The sequence below is a fragment of the Astatotilapia calliptera genome, chromosome 14 (assembly GCF_900246225.1).
Source record: "Astatotilapia calliptera chromosome 14, fAstCal1.2, whole genome shotgun sequence".
Lineage (NCBI taxonomy): Eukaryota > Metazoa > Chordata > Actinopteri > Cichliformes > Cichlidae > Astatotilapia > Astatotilapia calliptera.
In genome coordinates, this window is record NC_039315.1 from 24,148,356 (window position 1) to 24,171,470 (window position 23,115).

General features: G+C 40.3%; 1 protein-coding gene across 3 annotated transcripts; it reads left to right on the top strand.

Moving 5' to 3' along the window:
* The first annotated feature begins 615 nt into the window (after positions 1–615).
* Positions 616–22,181, top strand: igsf5b (immunoglobulin superfamily, member 5b). 3 transcript variants are annotated; one of them, XM_026193023.1, is made up of 10 exons: positions 616–783; positions 1,756–1,851; positions 5,148–5,456; positions 9,838–9,965; positions 11,897–12,062; positions 14,670–14,801; positions 17,542–17,566; positions 18,113–18,201; positions 20,656–20,720; positions 21,251–22,181. In XM_026193023.1, the coding sequence occupies exons 2-10, from the start codon at positions 1,803–1,805 to the stop codon at positions 21,359–21,361; spliced, it is 1,074 nt and encodes a 357-aa protein (XP_026048808.1). In that variant the 5' UTR covers positions 616–783; positions 1,756–1,802; the 3' UTR covers positions 21,362–22,181. The 3 variants fall into 3 exon arrangements, with proteins under 3 accessions (XP_026048808.1, XP_026048810.1, XP_026048809.1); XM_026193024.1 differs by lacking the exon at positions 616–783 and adding an exon at positions 802–897; XM_026193025.1 differs by lacking the exon at positions 20,656–20,720 and having other exon boundaries at positions 21,251–21,318.
* Positions 22,182–23,115: the final 934 nt, after the last annotated feature.

A 23,115-nucleotide genomic window follows, 5' to 3' on the forward strand; every position in this document is an offset into this window, starting at 1 on the left:
CAGGCTTTACAGGATAGGCATTATTACTATGCCCAGTATTCACCAACGTCTAATGTGTGCAGGAATGCCACAGATAAATTCTTTCAATGAATAACTACAGTGGGGGAAATAGTTACATGATCTCCTGCTGCATTTGTAAGATTGCTCACTTACAAAGAAAGGAAAAGTGTTTTATTATTATGTTTAATTTTAATGGAGAGACAGAATATCAACCAAAAGTTCAGAAAGGAAGCACATAGTACATAAAAGTTCAATAAATAAATTGATCTGCATGTTAGAGTGGGGGGCACTGTAATAACTAAAACTGTTAAAAAATTTAATACAGTAAAAATTACAGTATTTGCCTGACAACTGTCATGAAATGTGATAATTATGTAGAAGAAAAAAGAAGAAAATATTAATTACAGATGTGTTAGCTCTCTTGATCTGACCAAAAACAAAAGATTCCCGCTTTTGTAAAAAAAAAGTGATGTATTCTGTGATCCATCAAACATCTACTGTGTTCCAATAAAAATACATCATCCTTTAAATTCAATAATTTGAAAAGGGAGGGACTCTGTAAGGCCCCTGGGATCTGAGGAATTACAATGGGCAATATTTGCAGTCTCTCCCACACTGTGTATTTACGCATGTGAGTGTGCAGCATGGGCCAAAGTTCCCACTGAATTTGGTAATATTTAACGGGACAGTTTGGTGTGACATGGCTGAGCACCACGCATGAAGTGGAATTAGAAAACATCGATGACATTGTTTGCTTCTCATACACAGAAACTCCAGATCAAGGTGAGTGAAATATTACACAGCTGGATTTTTGAGAATGCTGCTTTGGATCGTTTGAGAAAGGAATGGTTAGGAGGCAAGTGCAGTTGATCGAGTAGCTCACACTGTACCTGAGGGGTAAGATGGTGTTTATTCTGAGCGTGTAGCGATCGCTGCACCTGTGTTAGAGAGAGCACAGAGCTTTATCACAGGTTTATTCAGACTTAATTTACAGTTTGTGTAACTCGGGTTGGCTCTGTTTGCATTGATGCCTTCAATTTAAATAAATTCCGAGTTCATTTTTTAAAAAAAGTGTAAATTCACAGGGTTTGAATCTAACAAACAGACATTTTGTCACAATTTTCTTTTCATCATTTTTTGTGTTGGAGTTCTAAAATTAACACAGAAAGTACAGACAGTGGAGGCAGATCAGAGCTTTAACAATAAGGAGGAATCTGGCAGAAAATTGAATGTATTTAATTTCTGACCTCCATATTTAACTGTGGAAGGTTCAGGCATTTCTAAGGTGCTGAAAGGAGTTAATAGAATTCGTATTAATGTTACTAATAATGCTGTCATGGTTTCCTTCTCTAAGAACCGTGGAGTTGTTCTGCCAAGCTATCTAGTAGAGAATCTGAGATATTTTTAAAGCGTGAAGAAAGTGTTTGTCCTGCTGCTGGCATGAGAGGAAAAGCCAAATGAGCCTCAAAGTTGTTCAACCTCTTAAAACAATGAATATATTTGCAAAATTTTGTACGTATCTATCAAGGAGGCATTAAAATATTCACAACAGATGGCAACAGAAAGCTTTAGAAGTTGCATGATCATCATAATAATGAGGGTTAATATGCTGGGAACCATGAATAAATGATAAATGTTTTGATATTCCTCTGTGGTCAAAAATGAACTATCGTGATAGCTGTCATGGTTAAAAACATGCAATTATGATTGACCATTGCATCCATTAAGGGAATAACAGAATCACTGTTGTTTCAGGATCGTTCTGCTTTGAATAATGGACTGACTGGACTGACTGATCAGTCATGGACACCTTCCCACTGTTAGTGCTCCTACTGTCATGGAGGACTGAAGGTGAGAGTTCAGCTGAAAACAAGCACAGTTTGTTTGTCTGGGGATGTGACACAGAGACCAGTAATGTGCTCGAATTAACAACTTCATTCATTGGTGTGCTGTGCTTGTTAGCAGCATCCGTCAGATTAAAACCACAGACAATAATTAGAGGGCCTAATGATCTATCTTCACTTTGTAATTAATTTTCTTAAGAATGGCTGCCTGTCTAGTTAACAATTAGATGTACCCAGTGGTCAGGGGACTTCAGAGTCACTAGTTCATGGTCCCAACAGGAGGAAGCAGAAATTATGCTCATTAGTTTGACATTCTCTCATAACAATGAAAAGAAACTGCTCTATAGGCTGGCCTAGATATTTCTCAGACCTAATTTCCTAAATGGATGCATAATTCACAACTCGGCACACGGGCTGTAGAAGGTGCAGTTATCTCACCACAAACAAGTTATACATCACCCCGGGCACTGTGCCATAAACGTCACGTTTCGAGGTTCGCCATTAATATTAATTCCTATTTTCTTTTACCTCTCGGCTTCGGAAAGCCACAAAACATTCTGGAATTCAACTGTGTTTTTATTTGCATCCTTGTTTCTGTGTCTGGGTGATTTTTTTGTAGAAAGATGAAAAACGCGCCCTAACATTTGTTCATCTTGAATGTGTTCATCTATTTTTGTCCCACTTATCTCATCATTGTTGGTTTTTATATGTAGTTATTGTTAAAATGTGTTACTCCAGTGTTTTCTTATTGTGAGTCCCAATGGACCAGACCTCATTCCCTGACAAACAATGAAAGATTTTGGCTACATCTCTATTAGCATGAGACCCTCTTCTTTGGTGAATGCCCCAAACGTTTCTCACTGGTCCAATGATGTGTTAAATTGAGGTGAAAGCTCAATTATTTTTGGAGGGTAATGTCTGACTTTTGTAACTATCACACTGACAAAGAAACCATCCAAAACCCCTCTTCCTTTAACCATATCTTTTCAGTGTCCCTCTTTCTTCCTAACTCAGTGTATCTCTATTTTGTCCACTGTTTACATGTCGACATGTGAACTGTTAAACTTATTAATAAGAAGAATTTGCCAAAGTGACAAACAAAATCAGGGAGTTGTGTTGTCTCTTACTGTCTCGCACTCATTCTCTTTACATGTTGCATTTTTTAGCAATTTTATCTTCTTGAATCGGTACTTTATCATGGTGGAGGGGTTTGTGTGTCCCAGGGATCCCAGGGGCTATTTTATCAGGGGTCTTTTTCACCCTGGTAGTGTCTCCAATGGCAAATTGGTTCATGGGTGAGGGACCAGACAAAGAGTGATTCAAAAGACCCCTATGAGTGAAAAATCTAGGGAACAGTTCACCATGCCTGGGATAGGACTACTGAGGTCTACTGAGACTAATGATTGGGACATCGAACGTCAGCTCTCTGGTGGAGAAGGAGCCTGAGTTAGTGCGTGTGGTTGAGAAGTACCAGGTAGATATCGTCGGGCTCACCTTAATGCACAGCTTGGGCTCTGCAACTAGTCTCCTGGAGTTGCCCGTGGTGAGAGGCTGGGGTGGGTATTGTAGTATTCCCCTGGCTTGCTCTCACCTCCAGCTGAGGGACACTGGAGGTGAGAGCATTGAGTCCAAATGCACCATGTTCAGCACCTCAATTGCTGAAGATGCTGCGCTGAGCTGTGATCGCAAGGTGTTTGTTGCCTGTCAATCAGATGGTGGGGTGAAGGGAGCCATCAGGCTGAAGAAGTAGGCCAATCGTCTTGGCTGCCCTGTGTCACTGAAATGTTCATGATTTTTATGGACAGAATTTCTATGCGTAGCCAAGTAGCGGCAGGCTTCCACTTGGGCAGTCTCAGAATCTCCTCTGCTTTTTGCAGATGATGTGGTTCTGTTGGCTTCATCAGGTGGTGGAACTTCAACAGTTCACAGCTGAGTGTGAAGGGGAGGGAATGAGAATCAGCAACTCCAAGTCTGGGGCCATCGTCCTCAACTCTAGGTCCGAGACGAGTTCCTGCCCCAAGTGGAAGAGTTTTAGTATCTCTGGATCTTGTTCATGAGTGAGGGGAGAAGGGAGCGGGCGATCGGCAGACGGATTGGTGCTGCGGCTGCAGTGATGCAGACACAGTACCGGTCCGTTGTGCTGAAGAGAGAGCTGAGCGTAAAAGCCAAGTTCTCGATTTACCCGTCGATCTACGTCCCTACCCTTACCTACTGTATGGTCATGAGCTTTGGGTAACGACCAAAAGAACAAGATCGCGGATAAATCAGAGCAGGCAAAGTTTTTGCCAATCTTTTATTGTCCAGTTTTTGTATGCCGATATGAATTGTAGCCTCAGTTTTCTGTTCTTAGCTAACATTTTGTCTTCTCCAGACCAGTCTTTGTAAACCTAGAGATACTTGTGTGGGAAAGTCCCAGCTGATAATTAGCTTCTGAAATACCCAGACCAGCTTTTCTAACACCAACAACAATCCCACATTCAAGGTCCCTTAAAGCAACTTTCCTCCATATTTTGATGCTCAGTTTGAACTTCAACAGGTCATCTTGACCATGTCTGAATGTCTAAATGCTTTGAGATGCTGCTGGTAAGACATTACAGTTAATAAATCGAAAAGCATGAGTGTAAAAAAAACCACAACAATTTCTTTGAAATCATTGTGTAATTTTGAGTCACACTTGATTTTGTTCTTCAGACAACCTGAATGGACACATTTCTGGTTATTTTGTTTATTCTTTAATGTTTTAATGTCTTCATCTTGAACTTGTGTTTATCCCCTGAATATGAAATGAAAAAAGAAAAATATATTTTTTAGTTGACTAATTCATGACTCCATTTTAAATAATGAACTACCAGTGGGTGATCATGCTGTATGTGAACTCTGGTTTTGAAGCAGCCAATATGCATCAGGCAAAAAAAGTAAAGCGATTTCTTGGATTACATGATACACAGTGTGTGATGCTTTAGATATTTTGGCAGACAATTTTTCTTGCTCTTGGACTGAGTGAAGCTACTTGCTCCCCCATGAATTTAGCCCTTATGTTAAGCTATGCTACACGGCTGCTTGCTGTTTGAGTACGATAGATTTTCTCATGTAACTCTCAGCAAGACAGCCAGTAAGTTTGTTTCCCAAAATGTTCAAATATTTCTTTAAAAGTACTTCAGCAGTGGTAAGAAGTGATGCTCTGGAGAATTGTTTTGTTTGACTTATCTCAAAGATAATTTCAGACAGATTTCTAGATCAAACTTGATGTAAAATAAACAAATAAATTACAGACAATGTTTTGTTTATGCTGGTTTTTTGCAGTTGAAGCTCAAATAAAACTATTCCCAGAAAACCTGACGGTCCTGAGAGGGGAAAAGGCCAGATTTACCTGCACTCCTTCTAACAGCCAGTGGACTGCTATGATTTGGCTGCTGAATGGTGAGGTAGCACTCACTATCTCTAATAAACATGGTGTCCTGCAATCCCCCAACACGAATATGAGTCTGATGGCTGAAAAAAAGAACGACGGATGGATGCTTGTCCTGAATAACACAGAGAGACACGACCAGGGAGAAGTGACCTGTGATCTCCAGGGCGTTGATAGGAAAACAGCGAGGCTGTTTGTACAAGGTCTGTACATTCGTGTGTGTGCGTGCGTACGTTTGTCTGTGGGAGAGTCTATGTAGGTGCATTTATGGGTGCATGCATGCATCTTAGTGTACCTAGATTCACTGAAGCAAGATAGTAGCAAGGTAGGTTTTTTTTTTCCATTGCAGAGAATTTCAAAGGCTTTTGTGAAGCCATTTTCCCTCAAGGATACTCAGTTTCTTGTGAACTAGAGTCTGCAAGTACTCACACACACACACACACACACACACACACACACACACACACACACACACACACACACACACACACACACACACACACACACACACACACACACACACACAAAGCAGATGGTGAAGGCTTTTAAAAACCTTTGCCTCAAACACAACAGCAAAAGAATTTTGCCTTCCAACTATCGCGCCTTAATTAAGACTCTTTTTTTGGTTTAGTTTGCTTTGAAATGGGAGACTGAAGATTGCACGTTTTCACTTTACCGTAAAAGCAGCTGAACAAGCGCCCAAGAGATCAATAGCAAGGGTGGGGAATCATTAGGGCCAACGTGGTGGAGTGAAGTTGCTCAGGCATGTTCGATGGTCTCTGCATTACTCTGTGTTAATGGCAGCGTGGGCGGTGTCGGGGATATGAACTGATTGGCCCCCAGACATAAATACAAGATGGAAACGCTTGGACACTCCATGCCAGTCAGAACAGGCAGCAGCAGCGCAGGATTTACAGGCTGCAGCTACAACCAATCTCATTTCCTCTTCATCCCTCATTTACTGTATACTGTATGGCATAGCATACATCCACAGCATGGATGTATACCATGCCAGAGCGAGGCATGTTTGCTGAGAACTTTAGATTTAGGACAAGACAAGCATCGGTCATTTTTGTAGATCAAAAAACTACAGCAAAGATAGATCGAATGGATCACAAAACATCTTATGTGGTGTGCACAGAAAGCAGTTTTATTTCTGGGAATGATGATTAGATAAATTTAATGGATGGATGGATGATTATTTTCTAGCGAAATAACTATAAATTAAAGATCAAAATCAATCACAGTACTATCAAGCTGCTGAAAGGATCAAATCAATTAGGGTGACATTAACTTACATCACTAATGCACTTACTATCTTTTCATTTCCATTCCCTGCATTGTCTTTAACTGTTGCAATGCAGGGATCTAGTGAAGCACAATAAATATACATCCGAGTGATTAAATGTCTCTTTACACTGAATGGGAGTCAGTTAATTAAGAAAAGCTGAGACTTTTTAACTTGCAGGCTTCTTTTTGTTCCCATGGTAAGGAGGCAAAAGGCTTAGGAGGCCTGGGTGTGGTGATGACAGAGACGGTGTAAAGCTTGTGATTTTAACAGTAGTTCTGATACCCCAGAAAGCCGATTCTGTTCTTCTGGATGTTGCGTTTTCATTGGGAGAAACAGTTCATCACTCAGTGATACTGAGACTGGATGAGTGATGAAACATTTCTCCCGCTGAAAACGCAACGTCCAGAACAGAATCAACTGCGTGGTATTTCCTTACCTGGATGGTTAAGCATGCATCAAGGTAGTCCTGATGGAGTTGTCATTTTATTCGAAAAAAGTACTGCAGTATCATCCAAAATGTTTTCAAGTGGGATTTTCCTTTTACCATTTACCTTGGGAAAAATACATCTAGCAAGTTACTGTAATTTTTAGCCAGACCAATCACAAACATTTTAACGTCTACACAAATGGGCTATAAGGCTGGTTGCAGAAGGGGCTTTTTTCCCCCCTTTTAGATGAATGGAAGATTGCAGAGGATACTATATTTGTTCTCACCCCAGATTTAAACAAATATGTATTGTAAGGCCACAAATAGTGCAAACTATTTCAGTGACACAACCCAAATGTCAGTTTTCGAGAACCAGAGCACATGAGAGCTACAAATACTACCCAGTGAGTATTAACTTTAACAGTTGCTAGAGTTGCATCCTGGTGTTTAAAACAGAAGGTTCTTCTGTAATAATGCTGGTATTTTAAAGTTATTGTTAATCTCTGGTTTCGCTTGAGGTTTTTTTTCCTGTTTAAAAGCCGTTTTTCATTCCCACTGTCACCAAGTCATGGCTCATGGGGGGGTCTTCTGATTGTTGGTGGGTCCTCTGTATTATTGTAGGGTCTTTACCCTACAATAGAAAGCACATCGAGGATACTGATAATGTCATTTGGTACTTTATGAATAAAGTTATGTATTATTTAAAAGGCAACAAATTGTAGCTTCACATTTTATTTGAAATCTTTGCATTCACTTTGATGGAATGGCCATATATGCACGGCGACCCAGTTCCCCAGGCAGCTAACAGTTGGACAGATGTCTTCTGGTTGTTGGAGTGTGATAGGATAATGAGTGTGTCTGACATGTCCAGTTTGTACCCTGCCTTTTGCCCAGTGATAGGATGGATCTTTTTATCCAAAATTCAAGCGTTTTGAAGTATTTGTTAGCTTGATGTGTTACCAGAAATTTGGATGTTGCTAAGTCTACAACCAGAGTTCAAATTGGCGACTGTTGTGATGGTCATGTTTGATTTGAGGTTTCAGTGGTCCCTCTGAGCTGCTGATGTCACAATTTTAGCTCACATGGAAGTAGCTTGCATCAAACAAAATGGCAACTCAGGGAATTCTTCAATACGTGCTTCAGTTTATTTGCGTCTAAAGTGCGTGCACTTGAACTGAGAGCACAGCTAAAAAAAAGAACTAACCCCCCCCCCCCCCCCCCCCCCCCCCAACATCTCTGCACAATGCGACAGGAAACGAAACCAATGACCCAATGCCTCCAATATATCATGGAGAGAGCCCCCATTGCTGCCAGTGCCACAAATCCCCACTGACATATGCAGCCATTAACAGCAGTGTGTGGTGAATCAGGCCCTCCAGTCTGGATGCAGAGGATCACTAGGGCCTGACATAACCTTTGAATTAATTGTGCACCCTGGCACGCCCAGTTAACAGTCAGCAACTCTGCATGTGATTTGTGTGCTGTGGTCTCAAAAGTACGGCTGGAAGAGAGACGCAGACTTACAGCGAAGCTGCTTGACTCTGTTCCCCCCCCCCCCCCCCCCCTTATCTTCCACTCTCAAATTGTCCCAAATGAAGATGATGCAAATATAACTACACCCTCTCCCTGCTCTTTCTGTGCTTAGTTCTTATGCTTGGTAAATCACAAATGCAGCGCATCTACGCAAACCCTTCACTCAAGCAACTTAGTGTGGTTGCATGCGCTGTTGACTACGAACGGGGACTGAAGTGAAGGCGAGGCTGTAGAAAAGGAGACATGATAAATCAGAGAAGATAGAAAATGCTTGTGGTAATTGGTCTGTAGAGGCGTAGCAGATATTCTCATTGGAGTAAGCTTATAAACACGCATAGAGTGTGTACTGTTCATTTAAGACAAATTGCACAGGCACACTTCAAATCTGCGCGTAGACACATACAAATGATAAAAAGCTTCCTTTAGAACAGCAATTTAGTCTCCCGAGGATCCCTGCTGAAAAATCACTAAAATTACATTTAGCCGAGAGCCCCCTGCTTCACACTACCAGTCTCCCTATAGTGATTAACAAACCATATGAAACCTTATTTCAGGGATCACGTAGGGCGGGGCTTTGTGTGCCGATGCCTTTCTTTTTCTGTTCGGTTGTATCAATCAGCCACGATCGCCAGAAGCTGCTCATCAATCAGTACAAATGAGGCTGCTGGTTGCCTGCTAACCTTTAGTTGGCGGTGCTGAGATTGTGTAAAACCGGAACTCCACCATCAGAACGGGTGGTTCAAAGAACAGGAGTGCGTATGGTGCTCATGCCACCAAATCAGGCATCAAATAAATGCTCCTAGAGGAAGGGGACAGCCAATAATGTGTATAAAATATGTGAGGATTTGAACCTGAATCAACACAGACATGCCATTCGCTCAGACAAAGCACCCAAGTTCCTGCAATTATCTTTCTGTCTGTAGCAATTGTGTGTTGCCTCCACCACCTTTCATTCTGCCTGACAACAGACTTCACATATGAGATACTGTATCTCCCGGGGCTTTAAGTGGCTTATTTGGCTGGCAGGGAAGGAGATGAAGGGGAAAGAAAAGGAGAAGCATTCGTCAGGCAATTGAGAATTGGAGACATGTGATCAATCACCTGGGACAAATGAAATCCATCTTTTGTAAGTGAACAGCCCAGCTGAAGAGGTGATAGCAGAGACGCGTGCATCCAAACAGAAGGATTTCAGAGGAGACTGATGATGGCGCTGAAAGATTCCTACCCACTCACTTACATTTATACATAAGGACATCTACTAAACGTATGTGAAACAGAAATAAGGTAAAGAGTACATCATTCAGGTTTATGACTGACTGTTTTCTTATTTCAGAAAAGGGCAGTGTGAAAATCCTTGGGAATAACAGGTTGGCTTTTCAGCGAGATTCAGTCCTGTTTGAATGTGAAGCAGCAGGATGGTACCCTGAGCCTGTTCTGAAATGGGAGGTGAATAATAACAAGGTAAATACATAAAATCAATCAGACAAGATCATCACTATCTTTAACAAACACCGGAACTAAAACTTGTTTTTCTTACTATTCAGCCTGTAGTATATCCTGCTATGCCCTCAGGCAGTGCAGCCAGTATATCTGGTACTATAAAGGGACTGTTAAGTACTTTATTCTATTTCTTGAGTAATAAAATCGTAGCTACTACATTAACCCTCTGAGGTCTACGTTATCATTGGTGATGACCGTAACCAGAACTCCAGGCAATCAGAAGGAACAAAGGAAATAAAAAATATTGCCATTTTCCCCCAAAAAGTCTGTTTTGGCTGTCTCTAAAATATAAAGACTTAAATTCAGGTAGGTTTATGTAGTTAACATCACAAACACATAGTGCCTCAAATGTAGAATTTCAAAAGGGGCAAATTAAATCAAAGAAACTCATCAGATTAGATTTCTTCTGTAAAATCCTTTGCACTCAGTGACTTCCTGAAATGTTTGACCCATAAATATCTGCATACCTTGTGCATGAGACCAGATAATGGACTCAATCAGGGATATTCCCCTCTTTCACCTTAAAGAGCTCTTTAGGAAGTGCTGACTGATGAAATGTTGTGCAGTGAGTTCTGATGCATTTGGCTGAACCCGACAACACAAATGCTGCGAGATACATCTGCCCTCATCCTGTTGCTTTTGTCTGCAGTGAATAAATCAATAAATGCCAAGCCACAACACAGCCATCCCTGTGTTCGACTGATCAGACACTATGTGATTACATTTTCTAGTCTATAAAAGGAATCACGCTCCTTGGCCTACCAGGTTATTTGTCATTTTCTAGTTCTTCAACTGATGATTCTTGCAAACCAAACTTACTGACTGAGATCTGAATTCCAGCTTACGGATCCTCTGACTTTCCAGTGGAAAGACGCGCATGCTCTGAATGAACAGAAATGTGGGAACAATGAGGAGGACTTCTTGAATTTTCAATTTATTTACCCCTGTGTTTCCTGTATGCTGTTGTCAAGTTGTTTATATTCTGTCATTTTGATAGTTGTTTGTCTCTGGTGCTGTGTTTTTGTCTGACGTCCCCATGTCTTGTTGTCTGATTTAGTTTCAGCTGTGTCTCACTCTGCCCCATTCACCCCTCTGTGTATTTATAGTCTCTGTCTCCCTTTTTCTGACCACCTTTACTCCTAGCCTTGTTGTGCTTCTTTGGATTTAGCAGTTTCTTTTCTGTTTTAGAGTTTTATGGACTTATACTCCAGCTGAATAAAGGTTGTTTTTATTTTTTGTCAAGTTCTGCCTTTGAAGTTCACATTTAGGTCCTTTTCTACACAACATGTCACTGTAAGAGGCCAGAGGCTTCGGCAATGAGTATAACAGCAGTATATCTGGAAAAGAAAATGGCCTGGAATGAAGTGTTGTGGGATAATAAATGAATAACAATGTGGGAAATGTAAAATGTGAGCATGCAATAGCATTTTACACACTTGGTGTAGTAAAATGTGGCCTCGAAATCTATATCTTTATTTTCTATACATGAGCACTCAGCAAGGCCAAGGTCAAATGCTTAGCCAATATAGGTTTCCATGTCCTGATCTGAATCTGAAACCCAACATCTGAAAAAACATAAATCCAAAAAGACAGACAAACTAAACTAATTACACACTCCCTCCATTGAGGGAGGGAATGAGACAGTGCAGTTGCCTCCTCTGATGACAAATCTCAGACACACTGGTCACCTTCCAACTGCTCAGTTTCTCCAATTTCTTCTGAAGTGGGCACAAATCTGTCTGTACAGCACACATTCACTGGTGAAATGTCCCTTAAAACAGGTTATATTCAGGGTGCTTACTGAACAAACAAGACTGTAAACATTAAAATTAATAAGCATGTTAAACTATAAATAATAATGGTCCTCTCTGTCTTGGGGGAACGGTGCGGAGGTGAGTCCAAGTGAATACAACATCAGCAGTGGAGAGTCGAAGGAGAGCCTCTTCACCTTGACCAGCAAGCTCAGTGTGCTGGCAGCAAAAAGTTCTCACGTGGACTGTCTGGCCTCTGTTTCTGCCCTCCCCCAACCACTGAAGAGCACAATCAGTCTAAAAGTGGGTGAGTTACATTAAATAACACACACACACACACACACACACACACACACACCCACCCACCCACCCACCACATATTCTGAAAATATTCTGTTTTTTTTTTCATCTGAGATTGTTGAGTTTAGACATTTAAAATATTAATTCCACTCTTCCAGTGATGTAAAGAATATGAGCTTTCAATATCCATTCATGTGTTCTAGCTCTAAATTTTCTTTTGCTATTAGACATGTTTCTCTTATGTACATTTTCAAGCCTTTCAGCTAGTTTCCAGATTCTTCTGTGTGAATTTCAGTTCTGCACTTTGGCTGTCAGGTGAATGATTTGGCGTATTTCAGCCCATTAAACAAGTTTTTTTTGTTTTCAGCAATTATAAAAATTCAACTCAAACCATTCACACTGCATTTTCTACAGGAAACGCATTCTCTAGTTTTATATACCGGTTTCAGTCACTGTTGTTAACAGTTAACAGTTAGAATAAGTTCAAATTCTCTTAAAAATAATAACATCAATATGTTATGTTAAGAACACTTACTGGACTTGTGGAAGTATTTGGAGAACCGTGAGGGGCCCTTACAAACATTTGAAAGAAACAAATCTTTAATCATAGATGGAGACTTATGCAAAAATATTAATGAGGTTTTAAAATTTGACTTCTGTCATGGTGTGCTGTGGCAGGCAGGTTGTAGGACCCAAACACACATGACTCGTACGCGGAACGAAACTTAAAGCGGCAGCTTTTATTGCTGGAAAAACTTTTCATAAGAAAAACGCAGAGTAGTTTGGGCCCGAAAGCAGGATTCATCACGTCATTGCTTAAAGACCGGATAGTCTGATGCTGATTTAAGAATGTATAATTCTAGAAGGGTCAAACTTAGCATCAGAAAAGAAAAGGTGATTGAAGTGACTTTGAACGTGGCATGGCTGCGGGTGCAAAATGGTTTGATCTGAGTATTTCAGAAACTGCTGATCTACTGGGTGGGAATTTCCCACACGACCATCTCTGGAGGTGAAGGACAAAAGAAGAAGTAGCAAGCCTGAAAAAACACATCTAAGAGAGTCTTTACTGGACTGTGTGCACAAACAGAAAATACAGATTTTCAGCCTGGTAACCTCACTTACCTTTTTACGCCTTAACCTGCATAATTTGTGTCAACTGCATTAATGTATTTGTAAGTTAAAAGTTTCATTTACTTGTAGTAGGATGTAATCATGTAAGTGCTGTGGTATCTTACTTCTCAGTTACTACCTTTAGGTGACACTGAATGTCTATGAGCAGCAACGTTCAGTATTTGTCATTTTTCAGTGACCTCTATCTCTGTGTTTGATCATCAGTCTGCAAAGGCAGTGTGTTTTTTTGTACTATGATAATTTTCCATCTGTACTCTGCATACTGCAACAGAGCACTGATTCTTCCTGCCATTTCACATCTACTGTGTTTAGAGTGCAATATAAGAGTTTGCATTTATATTATGTTCCATAGCTTTTTGGAGACTTTTATGTTGTTAGGCAGGATGTTAGGCAGGATCATGGCATAACATTGAATTTTAGGTGTTAAAAATACAAAGTGACTGCTTTTCATTTAATCAAATAAATAAACATTCTGATGAAGAGCCACTAAGGACGTTCTTGGAGTAACTCTCAGCAATAATTTGTACATGAAATAGTTAGTAGACATGTTATTAACCCTATCAAAAAATCTTTAGTTCTATTCGGGTACAAAGCCATAATTTAGGCTACAGGAAACAGTTTTATTCAAATACAGTTTATTGTCAAAATGTTCAGTGACTGCACTTTTACAACTTAGCTATTATAAAGTGACCACAAACATTTTAGAGCCAATTCATAGTGTTTAATTGCTTGTGTGCTTGAATGTATTAATGCCTCTGTGTTTAGTCTGTATAGTTTATCTTGCCACTAAAACACATTAAATAATTGAATAAAAACTCACAAATTACTTAAAGATTCAAAACAATTTTACCTGTTCACTTGATGCCAGTTCGGCTCTTTCTCTGCATGTCACTCATTCGCTGATACAAACACACACACGCACACATGCACACATGCACACATGCACAGTGAGAGTTGTCTGTCAAGCCTCTTTTTGTTCTGTCTTGCTTTCGTTCTCTTTACATGTCTTTTTGTTTCTTTTTTTAATCTTTCACTCATTGTGTTCCTCACTTTGTTCTCCATGTTTTTTTTTTTATATCTGTCCCCTTCTCTCTATTGGGAAGCATGTGAATCATCACTGAGCGATATTTTAGATGTGGAGAGCGGTACAGAAAAAGGGCTGCCAAGTCAGTGCTGGATGAGTCTGCATCACAGGGTGCTGATGTTACAAACCTCTCTCCGAGGCCCAAATCTTAAAAATACAAACGCATTTAGAATCTTAGCATTTTCAATTTGTTCTCGCTGTTGCAACAATTTCTTCACTCAGAGCAGCTTCCCTCTGCACACACCCTCATGACTGTACTACAAATTAAACCAGGAAATTAAACAGTTTTCTATCCACCAAGTCTGCAAATCTGCAGATGAGCTGCAATGTGAAAAAGCAGACAAAACAGAAACACTGCTTTCGTTTTCTTTACTAAACAATGTGACCTTCTCTCCTCAGTCGCCGAGGTGTTGGAGGAAGGAGGCTACTGCACAGTCCCGCTGGCGATAACTGCCTCCCTCTCTGGTTTTCTGGTGCTCCTCCTGCTCTGCATCTGCACTGTCCTCTGCTACAGACAAAGGAGACAAGCAAGTAGGCACTTTACCTTAAACTGCTGTCCGTGAACATACATCACACTTTTCCAGCACAGAAACTGTGAGTAAAGTATAATGAAGAAGACGGGTGGATGCATGCTGTGACTCGGCACTGCCCCATGGTGGCCTTCAACAAGGGTACACAGTATTCTTTCTGACAAAAGCAGAACATTTGTTCTCAGCAGAAAGGAAACAGCAGCAGGAAAGGTTATAGAAGTGTGTGTGCATGGCTGCAGAGTGGGAAGACTAAGTGTGATTTTAGTTGGATTAGTGTAGGTAGTAGGTAGGTAGTATTTCTTATAAGAACATCCCTTACACAGTGAAGCGTTCTTACATTTATATCAGCAGAATCGCCAACTATTCAGGTACATGTCTGCACACATAAACAAAGGGACTCGCACAGTAACACACAGCCACGAAATGTCATTGGGATATTTATTTGCTTAGAGAATTCCTGGAAACACAGAAAACAGCCAACCTAAAGGCTAAGTCTGCAGCTGTGGTCAGAAATGAACATACAGTACACTCATTATGGGCATGAATGTCATGGTACTTTGGGGCCTTTAATGACTTCTTTGAACTGTTGTTCCCCCCCCCCCCCCCCCCCCAAAAAAAAAAAAACAAAAAAAACAAACTAGCTTTTAAGCATTGTACACAAATTTTCAAGGGGGTTGATGTCAGGACTTTGGGAAGCTAATTCCAGAAGCTTAATGTTAGTCTGCTTCATCTATTCCAAAACCAGTTCTGATGCATTTGGCATCATTTTCCTGCATAACACAAAACTGTGTTAAAGTTTCACCTGTTTAGCTGTTAATTCAAAGTGAAGCTAAGTAAGTCCTGCTCTTTCATTATTCCATTCACTGTGCAATGTACCAGTACCACTGGCAGCAAAACAGCCCTCGAACATGATGCTACCACCATGCTTGACACTTGGTACAGTATTCTTAGGTTTGAAAGCCTCACCTTTACTGCTCCAAACTTACCTCTTGTTATTGTAGCCAAATAACTCAGTCTTTGCCTTGTCTGATCATAAAACTTGTCTTATTCATGTGGAAAGGTGCAAATTTCAGGCAGGTTTGAAGGTGCTGATTTTGGGCTTCTTTCTTGGCCAGCACCCTCTCAGTCCATGGTGATGTTAAACTTGCTTCGCTGTGGACAGTGTTACTGGTTTTCCAGCAGTTTCCAGTTCATGACAGGCTTAAGCCTTGTGGTTGTTCCTGAACATCCTAACACATTTCCTCTCATCTGAGGGTGACAGCTTGGGTCTACTTCCAGACTTCACCAACATGGTGACACAGCTTAAAAATCTTTACCTCGAGTTGTTTAAACTGATGATCTTGGAGTCTTCAGTGTTCAACAATGGATCTCAGAGATCTTCCCAAAAGCATCGAGCATTGGTCAGTCTGCTGCATGCTATTAAAAGAAACTACCAGATGTGCTCAAATTGATTACTGACAAGAGGTCTTGTCAAGCTTAAAGACATTGCAAAACCTTCAGCACCACTTATTAAAAGGGAATGTATTTATATATTTGAGCCTGTATGTATACTTTGGCTCTGTGTGGATTATAGAAAATCGTGTTATTTAATGTCATTAAATATTTATTTTGTACAATCACTCTATCTTGGAAAAAGAACAATTCAAAGAATTCATTAAATGTTACATCTTCTATGTTTGATTCTCAGGTTATTGTAGGCAAACTGGATAAAATGTGCTTTTTAGGTGGATTTTCTACTTTTGAATAGAGACACCTTTTTATGTGTTAAGCTATTCTGACTGACTGTGCTCTTTGTTTCATATTTACTGTACAAACAAGAAAGGTTTATCAATCTAATCACACAACTCTTAAGGAAAAAACTCACCAAGCATACAGTAATTAAAGACTACAGATAACAAAGGCCATCTCCGAGGGGAAGCTCACTCTAGGAGGCAGAAGAGGTCTGTTTGTGTGCGATAAGAAAAAAGTGGCCCTGAGTCACACATTTTAAGTCAGTGTAATCCCTGTGACTGATTCTGGACCACTGCAAATCGTGGCCATGGTTTGGAGCCAGGGGATTATTATAAAGCAGGTGTGACCTTTCTCTTTTGGCAGTTGATTCAGTACCTGAAACGTCTGATACCTCCTCCGTCATTGTCCTTGCTCCATTCTTTGAAACATCCTTGAGTTAATTCATAAGGGTGCTTCTAATGTTACGGGATGTGGCATGCTTTCGAGTTGCTGAGCTCTTCTCTGAGTAATCCACCTCAGTAGGGACTAATGTATGCTTTGGAATTATGGGGGAGAAATGTAAGGGATCTAGCTCTCAAAGACGTTGGCCAGCGTGACAGCAGGGATTTAAAATATAATGACAAAGACTGGTTCTCTGCCTATAAAGGGAAAGTGAAGCATTTATATCTCTCCCGAGGCAAGTGCCATCTGTACCATTGTTACGCTGGTGTTGTTCTCGCCATGGCCAGGAGGACCTTTGGCAAAGGAAACCATGAAGCCATGTTACAAAACTCATTAGCTCCAGCTTTCAGTGCTAAATTGTAGACTGGCTGGAGGCTGTGATATTAGTGCAGAACCCAAACTAATAAACAGCAGGACATTTACAGCTTTCATATTGATGTAGATGCAATGAGCAAGCATAATGTTTCTGTGGTCAATGCAGTGAGAATAATAAAGTTAGCAGCTGATAGCTCATTACAGTAAACTCGATGCCTCTCTCTCTCTCTCTCTCTCTCTTTTTTGCTTTTCAGAAACAAGCCCGCAGGAGGTACTAAGGTGAGATTTAAGAGCTCTTTTGTTATATACAGAGTTTTCTAACCCTTAGATCTACTGTGGGACTTTTTTGTGGAGGAAGCAGCTTCTGTAATCAGAGACCTACAGCACAGTCCTGGGTGCACTGAGCTCCATTTATATTTTACATTAGCTGTTAAGAATTCATGCAGCTTATTTCTGGGAATGAAGAGGTTTTCATTGATTATCATTATAAAATAAAATTGAAGGCACAAATTTGAAATTCCACCTTTAAAAAGTAATTATTTTGGTAGTAATTTAACATGATTCGGACTGTCATTAGCTCTTTTAGGAAGCTAACTTATTCAACATTTGTTTTCCATATAGCTGAAATACACATTCAGAGTTGAGTACTTCAGTCTGATAGTAAAATAAAGTGAAGAATGATGTCCAAGTACTTTATAATGAAAACAGCACAGAGGCCTGTAATATACTGCAGCTTAGCTGGGAGAAGAAAATTGTCTTTTCACAACAGCCTCTGATGATGTGACTCTGCCATACCTCCGCTAATCGTTATCATTTCTATTGCAGGTTTGACCAATCGGTGTTTAGTAGAAGCGTCGATGCTGATGCGCCGGAAGGGAAAGTTAACCTGGGATACTCTAGTGAGAGCCCCACAGGTGAGAGTGACCAGCAGGTCGTTACCATTTGGATATGTTTACAGTCGCACTGATCTAAACGACTTCAGTGTTTGTGTTGCCTTCCGGAGATGTTTCAGCGTAATGTGCTGTGTTCAGTGATCAATTTCTGCATTGACCTTTCCCGGTAAATTACAGCACTGGCGCCTGAGCAGGTTTCATTTTCACATAATAGACGTTTTGAAACGTGCGTGACTAATTCAAAATAAATCTATAATATGATAAAGTTTTTAATTTCTTCTGTCAAAGTCAGATTATGATCACTTAGCAGTGCAGTTTTATTGCAGAGTGATTTGGCTGCTTTGGCTTTTTCCACAATAACAATGTAGCTTTTCATGTTTGCTGTACAGAATTACAAAATGTAGGTAACATTAGAATTTGTGAGCCATGTGGGGAGTAAGCCAGTAGAAAAAGATATTCATGCAGAATTCAAAAGCACAGCTGCATGGTTTGCAAAATGATCATGTGTAATGTAAGTTACACATGATTTGTGGTGGAAGAGGAAGAAAAACAAGATAAATCAATCACACTGGCTTTTTACAATAGACCGTTAAAACAAACAAACAAAAAAATCAAAGGTTTTGCTCCCCGGGGAAAAAAAGGATCTGGCTCTGGTCTTAAAATTAGGTCAAAGCAACCTCAGATGACCTATAAAACATGACATTTACATGATGTCATTATTTATTTAACAATAAAACAATAGCAGTGCATGAAATACTAAGTAGACCCCATTATTTGCTAAAGATATCAGCACAAACACCTCAAACTAACTGTTGAGCACGATGGTGGAGTGGTGATGATTTGAGTTTGTTTTGCAGCTGCAGGACCCGGGCGCTTTGCAGTTAATGAATAAACCATGAACTCCTAGCTTGTATAAACAAGTTTAGCAGCAAAAACAAAATCGTATCTTTTCCTCTGTGATCTTATCAGTGTTTCACGCTGTGGAAGAATTTTGTCCCACTCTTCTGTACAACAGTGCTTCCTGATAGGTTCGTAGCTTGAACCCATCCGCTGGAACGTTGAAGACAATATAATTACACTGCAAAGCAAGACACAAGTAGGCAAGGTTCTTCATGTTTACTCATGCATGAGGGAGATCTGGCTGGAGCCAAGCGTCGTCCCACCACCTGACCTCCATCAGACTCTCAGCCAGGCTCCCCATAGCACTCCTTTTATTGTGGTTACATGAATATGCATAGGGTCATTAACATATAGCATCTTACATAGGTATACATGTGAACAAAGAATACTGTGTGTGTGTGTGTGTGGGGGGGGGGGTCAGAGTGTGACCCCATAAACGACTTCCTTAACCTGCTGGTCTGGAAAATCCAACAGTTCATCTAAACAAAAAGCACTTAGACTAGAACAGACGTAGCTACGTTAATCCTACCATAAAACAATAAGAGAAGGTACGACCTCTCTCGTGCTCCCAGGATGTGGGTGTGCATTCTAGTGTGGAATACACACCAAGCCTTTGCAGCCTGTTAAAGATCACAGTCCTATCACTACACAATTGATTATACACCTCTAAGCATATATGGTTAAATATTTCTAAGCATAAATGACAATCAACAATACAAAACCTAACACTTCTGTTCATTGAGGTTTGTGTCCCACCGTGACATTTCAATCACTGAGATTTGGACTTTGACTGCAACAGTTGTAATCACTGTCCTATTGATGAGTCAATAATGGCCAAGCTTTAGATGTCGGACAGATGGCCTCACATATGAGTCTAGAATACTTTCATGGTTGACTCGATGACCAGAGGATGCCCAGCTCCTGTTGCTGCAAAAAGCCAATTTACCCACCCTCCACCACTATGCTCAACAGTTGGAATCAGGTGTTTGTGCTGATATGCTGTGTTTCATGGCATTATGCTTGTTCTGTATATATTTTTTTCAGTTGCTTCCTTTAGAAGATCGTCTCCCTCGCTCCCATCCCTACTATGCTCTTCTGTCACACTAACCCTCTACATGTCCTCCTTCACTGCATCCATGAATCTTCTCTGTGATCTTCTACTTGTCCTGCCTTCTACATTTGCTAGGCAGGAATAAAGCTTTAGAATATAAGTACTTTTTTTTTTTTTACCATGACTTTACATAAATACACATAAATTACAAATAAGTCTTTGGGTATGTAAGGTATTTGAAAATAGCTTAATGCGTGTTTCTTAAAATGTCAATTAGGTTTTAACCCCTTAATAATTCATAACTACAGTAGGTGGCTCCAGTGCATCTTCAGGCAACCATAATTTGTCATATCTGGGTGTAAAACACCACGATTGTGTGCTACCCATTCCAAACCTCTGAGCCATTAAACCTCCTAAATCCTGCTCTCTCCTACTGAGGTCTCCTTCAGGTCCGAAGTATGCTGTTGCCGCTTGAAGGAGCTGTTAGGTTAGATGAAGCTAAAAAGCTGTTTTTCACTCTGCAGATGCAGTTAACAGTGAGCTATTCTGGGAAACTCGTAGACAGATGGACTTTGTCAGCTTTCGCAAGGTAAGATAGAAACAGAGAAGGTGGGAGGGATAGGAGTCAGAGAAACAGAGATGAACTGGAGCTGAATAATTCGGCCAGTCATGTCATGTCACATCCTTCCCTGTTACAAAGAGCATAAGGGAAATGCACTCTTGCACCTCTGCTGGCCTCCCATCATGCAGATTAATCTCAACAGATTACTGCATTAACCAGTAATAATGACACTATTTTTAGTTAACAGGACATCTGTCATCACCCTCATTGTCATAATGTATCATAAATGATGATCTACAGATGTATAGACCAGACCCTTCAAATGTATCCTCCAGCTTGGTCTTGTCAATACTGTAATTGCACCTCAGAAGACTTGCAAGTTGTCTTGCTGTTTATATCTCTCCTGTTGGTCATTAATGAATGACTGGTTCCTATTAGTTTAAGGCAGTAGTTTTCTTCTTGGTGTTTTCACATCACAGGTACCTGTTGTTCTTCTACTCTGCTCAAAAATGTTGTAGTTTTGTTCAGTAAAACCTAAACTTTGACGGTTTCATCAGGTCCCTGATGTCGTGTCCTCCAGCAGCTTTTCTACACAAAGTGAGAGCCAGGCCAACATGTGTCCCCCAGAGGATGACTGCAAGAATGTCCGGAGAATCACCACTGTTTGAATATTAATGTTATGTTTTGTTTGCATGACTTTTGTATAAGTATTCACATTTTTTATAAAGCCACAAGCTAAGGATATATGTTTTTGAACTACAAGTATCTAACACAATCATTTAGCAAAAAAGAAAAATCACTCTCTGGACACTTCATTAGTTACTCCTAGAGTGAGAACGATGTGTCATCCTGCTGGAAGAAAAAGATGGGTACACTGTGGTCATAAAGGGTTTGACATGGTCCGTAACAATACTCAAGTAGGCTGTGGTGTTTACCAAGGGGCCCAGAATGAGCCAAGAAAATATTCCCCACAAGTGGCACCTGGTGTGGGTTTCTGCTGCTGTAGCCCGTCTGCTTCAAGGTTTGACATATTGTGAATTCTGAGATTCTCTTCTGCATACCTTATTTGTAACCAGTGGTTATTTGACTTATTGTTGCTCACTGAATATTTTCTTTTTCAGACCATTCAAACTAAGCCCTAAAGGTGGTTGTGTGAGTAAATCCCAGTAGCAGCCGTTTCTGAAATACTCAGAGCAACCCGTCCGGTTCAGAGTCACTTAAATCACCTTTCATACCCAATCTGATGCTCGGTTTGAAGTTCAGGGGGCTGTCAACCATGTCAACATGCCTAAATAAAGTGCTGCCATGTGATTGGCTAATTATATATTTGCATTAATAAGCAGTTAGACACATAAACCTAATGAAGTGGCCAGCGAATGTACGCTGTGATGACTTTTCTCATTTAATTTTAATGAAACCATGATATCTCAACAACACATTGTATATTTTAAATTTTTTTTCAATAAACTGTATTATTGCATATGAAAAGATTTTTGGCCGATCACTGAATCCTTGAATTTACAGTCATAGTAATTTGAACCAGCATGCCGGATAACCCACAGTAAACATTTTTATACAGAGTAATGAGCATTAAAAAGAAACTTCATCTGGCAGCGTTGCTATGGGGAAATCAAATGGACCCTTTGAGACAGCTGCTCGGATGCTCAGACAGATTTTAAGCAACTTAAAAGGCATTAGAGTCAAAGTTTAACCAGGATATCAGTCTGCAAAAGCTGGTGGATGCTTGATTTTATACAAGGTTTAAAGTGATGCTGTGAACACAGTCATGAAAAGGAAACGGCAGTAAAGTGCAGTGCAAGTGCTGACTGGGGCTGTAAAGAGAAAAATACCAATGGTGAGATTCTTTAGTACTACATGGGTGATATAACATTTGCATTCTATAACAATAAAAGACGGAGGGGAGGAGAATGCCGGATGCAGAGGTGTATGAATCTGCCAAACACTTTGCAGAGTGTCTGGCAGTTTAATTGTCCTGCTGAAACTCATGTGTTGTTTTCCACATTTCAGAAACCATATATACAGTAAATAAAATGGTCTTGATTCAATCATTCACCATATGAAGCCGTGATCATATAAAATAATGTTATTATATATGACATAAAATCTGCCCCAATCAAAAGTAAGGCTTTTCTAAAGTATTTATGCACCATTTGTCACCTCTCACAATTGCAAAGGCCTTGAAAGGAACACGGAAGCATGAAATCAGCAGCTTATGTTTTGTCGAATGAGAAATGCTTTTTCATTACACCGAAGGCCAATACGTTCTGTCAAGACCTCTAAGCTTTAGATTTGATTTATCTCTGCTGGCAACCTTGATTAGCTGAATATGAGTGCTAGTGCAAAGAAACGGAGAGAGAGAATGGGATGCCGGCTAAATCCCTGCAAATGCAAATGCCGCTGA